Below are 3,381 nucleotides of genomic sequence, written 5' to 3'. Positions count from 1 at the left end.
TGCATGCACTCCGTAGGACTGATGCCCTTGATATCAGCTAAGGTCCAACCAATGGCTTTCCTGTTCTCCCATAAGACTCTGACACAACGTTCTTGTTGCACAAGGGTCAGATCCGCACTGATGATGACTGGGAGTGTCTCTTCTGGACCCAAATAAGCATACTGCAAATGCTTAGGCAGTTTCTTGAGCTCCAATGTGGGTGCCTTTAGTATTGAAGGCACAGCTTTTCGTTCTGCCCATACTGATCCAATAACTCTGGTTTGCTTTGCTTCTGTTCCTCCAACTAGATAGACCTCCTGGATTAACTCCTTGATCCTCTGATCTACTTCCACCTCGGCTTCCAGAGTACTTTCTCGGAGAGAGTAAAGCTCCATGATGGCTTCCTTCATCTCGTCATCCTCCATATATTTTGCATCTCGATCAGTTAGACCATACTGAATTACTTTCTCTGTGGTATCCTCGGAACCAAAAGCAATTCCCTATTCTTGTACCAGGGGCTCGAACACATCGATCATGTCCACCATTTCGATTGTTTGTTTCCTCTTCATGGTTTCATAGATGTTGAACTCTTCCTGGACTCCATCGAACTCACATGTTAAAATTCCAATTTTCATATCAATCTTGGTTCCAGCGGTCATCATGAATGTTCTTCCCAATTGTATGACATTTTCTCCAGTTTCAGGTCCGGTGTCCAGAACATAAAAGTCAGCTGGGAAAATCAGATCCCCAACCTTGATCAGTACGTCCTCTACCACTCTCTCAGGATAGGCGTTGGATCTGTCGGCCAACTGTATGACCACACGGGTGTTTCTCATCTCCCCAATATTCAATCTCTTGTAAACGGCCAATGGCATCACATTTATGGAAGCTCCCAAGTCCATCATGGTCTTATCCATGTTTGTTCCGCCAATATTGCACGGAATGGTGAACATTCCTGGGTCCTTCCGCTTCGTGGGCAACTTCTGTTGGATCACCGCCGAGATACTCTCTCCCATCACATAGCGGACTTCTTCCTCCATCTTCACTTTTCTTGAACAAAGGTCCTTCAAGAATTTAGCATACTTGAGAATTTGCCTTATAGCGTCGAGTAAGGGTATGCTTAACTCCACTTTCTGGAATATCTTCATCATTTCACTTGCTTCCTTCTCTTTAGCTTTCTGTCTCAGGCGTCCTGGATAGGGTGCGTCGGTTAGATTGCTACCTCCAGCTTGTTCAGCAGTTAGGCCTTCACCACTTTTACTCAGGTTTCTTTGAATCAGTTCAGCCTCAGCCTAACAACTCTTCTTCTTACTCCTCCCCTTCTAGAAACTCAGTTAGCACAACTTGGGCATGTTCTCTGGGGTTGATTCCCATGGCTGGAAGTTTACCGGCATTCTCCTTCCAGTTTGGCCACCGCTTTAGTCAAATGACTAATCTGTTGGTTGGTTTGGTTCATACCGGCGTGAATTTCATTGCGAAATTTCTCGCTTTCTTTAACCATGTTTTTGATGGCTTCTTCCCATGGTGCCCTCCTGTGTGGTGGTTGGTAATGAGGTTGTTGTTGATTCTGATTGTGGTGTTGTGGTGGTCCTAGCTGGTACTGTTGTTGATGTTGGTTCTGATTATACTGGGGACGTTGCATCGGTACTCCCATGTTGTTCTACTGTTGGGGTTGACCATCTTGCTTCCACCGAAAATTAGGATGATCCCTCCATCCTGGATTGTAAGTGTTTGAAAAGGGATCATACTTGCGCGGATTCCCATCATGCCCTCTGATAGCATTAACATCAACAATGTCCTCGCCGAAGTTAGGACAGTTTTCAGACTGATGCCATGTAGCATCGCAAAGGCCACACTGACGAAACTTCTTCGGTATAGTCAGACTCGATATAAGTTATTTGAGTTCGTTCATGTTTTTCTCCAGAGTTTTCTCTAGTTTGGACATCTCCTCCTTCTCTTCACTTTTTCTTGGTATTTCCAGATTTCTTTCATGCCTTTCATCGCGTGATTCCTCTGCCATGGTGCCCAACAATTGAAAGATCTCCATTGGAGTCTTACTCATCAATGATCCATTACAGGCTGCTAGGACCAAACTGCGATCATTCATCCGCATGCCCTTTACGAATCCTTCGACTTGATCTTTAGGAGAAATTTGATGATGGGGACAATTGCTCAGCATCCTCTTGAATCACGTCCAGTATTCATAGAAAGATTCTAGCCCATCTTGTCTTATGTTGCGGATATCCCATCTCATCCGCTCCACTCTTGCTGCTGGGAAGAATTTCTCCAAGAAAGTCTGTTGAAGTTGTGCCCAGGTAGTGACACTTCCTACGGGAAGGTCATACAACCATCTTCTCGCATTGTCCACCAAGGTAAAAGGGAGAGTATCAATTTAACATACTCTTGTTGCTCATCACTTGATTGGTGCATGATTGTCATCTCAAAATTCTGGAGATGAGTATGAGGATCATCTCCTGGGTATCCATTGAACTTCGGTAAGATCTGAAGTAGTGAGGGCTTCAGGTCATACTGACGAGGTGCAAACGAGTTCTCAGATAAGGTAATCCCGTTAGGCCTCAAGTTGAGATTAGTTGGGTATGCAAACTGTTTGAGGGTCTGCGCCTACTCGGCTTCTGCCATAGCTTCACGTCTCGCTATCCATGCTCCTGCGCGCAGTCGTCTTTCGGTTTGATCAATATCAAGGTAAAGTACCAATGCTCTTGCAGCTCGACGAATTCCACGCATACACCAGTAGCGGAAAATGGAATGAGGAGATAACAAAATTGTTGCGCGTCACTCCCCGGCAACAGCGCCAATTTTGACATGCAACCGTCATGCGGTACGATCAAAATACTTGTGTTCACCCTAGACGGATGATACACGCTCCTACATCTCGCAACCAGAAACAAGTCTTAGTGGCAAGTATAGGGTCGAATCCCACAGGGAGTAAGGAACCACTTTGTTCTCCGATGACAAACTGAGGTGTCACTGGTCTCAATCTGTATACTCTGCACAAGAAATTAAACAAAGATCAATAATAACAAGGGGTGAGGTTGTTCGGTTAGGTCATAACTGTTGTCAATATTGTTTCGGTCAAAGGCATACTGATGATCCGTCCATGATCCGTATAGACTCAAAGCGTGGCCCGAAAGACATTGGGGCGTTTCAAAAGACTATACTTCACACTTAGGATGGTTGAGCCCATTGTAGTCACTTGGTCCGAAGGTCACACAATCCCCGATCACAAGGCAGTGCTTCACTCCTCCTTAGATGGTAGTCATACCCGTTACTCACCAAGTATGACCCTCATCAACCTTCTCTCCCGAGGTCCCCAACTCTGCACTTTGAGCGACACATGCCTCCTGGACACAACTATTTCTGGCTTGTCAGTCGACCAGTCAT

The 3,381-nt window shown here is 45.5% G+C and overlaps 1 protein-coding gene across 1 annotated transcript; it reads right to left on the bottom strand.

Annotated features, from left to right (window-relative positions):
* Nucleotides 1-479: 479 nt before the first annotated feature.
* On the bottom strand, nt 480-1,633 carry LOC131023192 (uncharacterized). The gene is made up of 2 exons (XM_057952737.1): nt 1,368-1,633; nt 480-1,248 (listed from the first exon to the last, which is right to left on the bottom strand). The coding sequence occupies exons 1-2, from the start codon at nt 1,631-1,633 to the stop codon at nt 480-482; spliced, it is 1,035 nt and encodes a 344-aa protein (XP_057808720.1).
* Nucleotides 1,634-3,381: the final 1,748 nt, after the last annotated feature.

Source organism: Salvia miltiorrhiza, chromosome 4 (genome assembly GCF_028751815.1).
Source record: "Salvia miltiorrhiza cultivar Shanhuang (shh) chromosome 4, IMPLAD_Smil_shh, whole genome shotgun sequence".
Classification (NCBI taxonomy): Eukaryota; Viridiplantae; Streptophyta; class Magnoliopsida; order Lamiales; family Lamiaceae; genus Salvia; species Salvia miltiorrhiza.
The sequence above is the reverse complement of the archived record's forward strand: the minus strand, read 5'-3'. Positions and strand labels throughout refer to the sequence as shown.

Bases quoted from the DNA above. Each gene is read 5' to 3' on its own strand.
- LOC131023192 (XM_057952737.1), bottom strand. From the start codon at position 1,633: ATGGGAGTACCGATGCAACGTCCCCAGTATAATCAGAACCAACATCAA. The intron at 1,249-1,367 runs GTAAACTTCCAG...ACTGATTCAAAG, and splicing joins AAACTGGAAGGAGAATGCCG to AAACCTGAGTAAAAGTGGTG.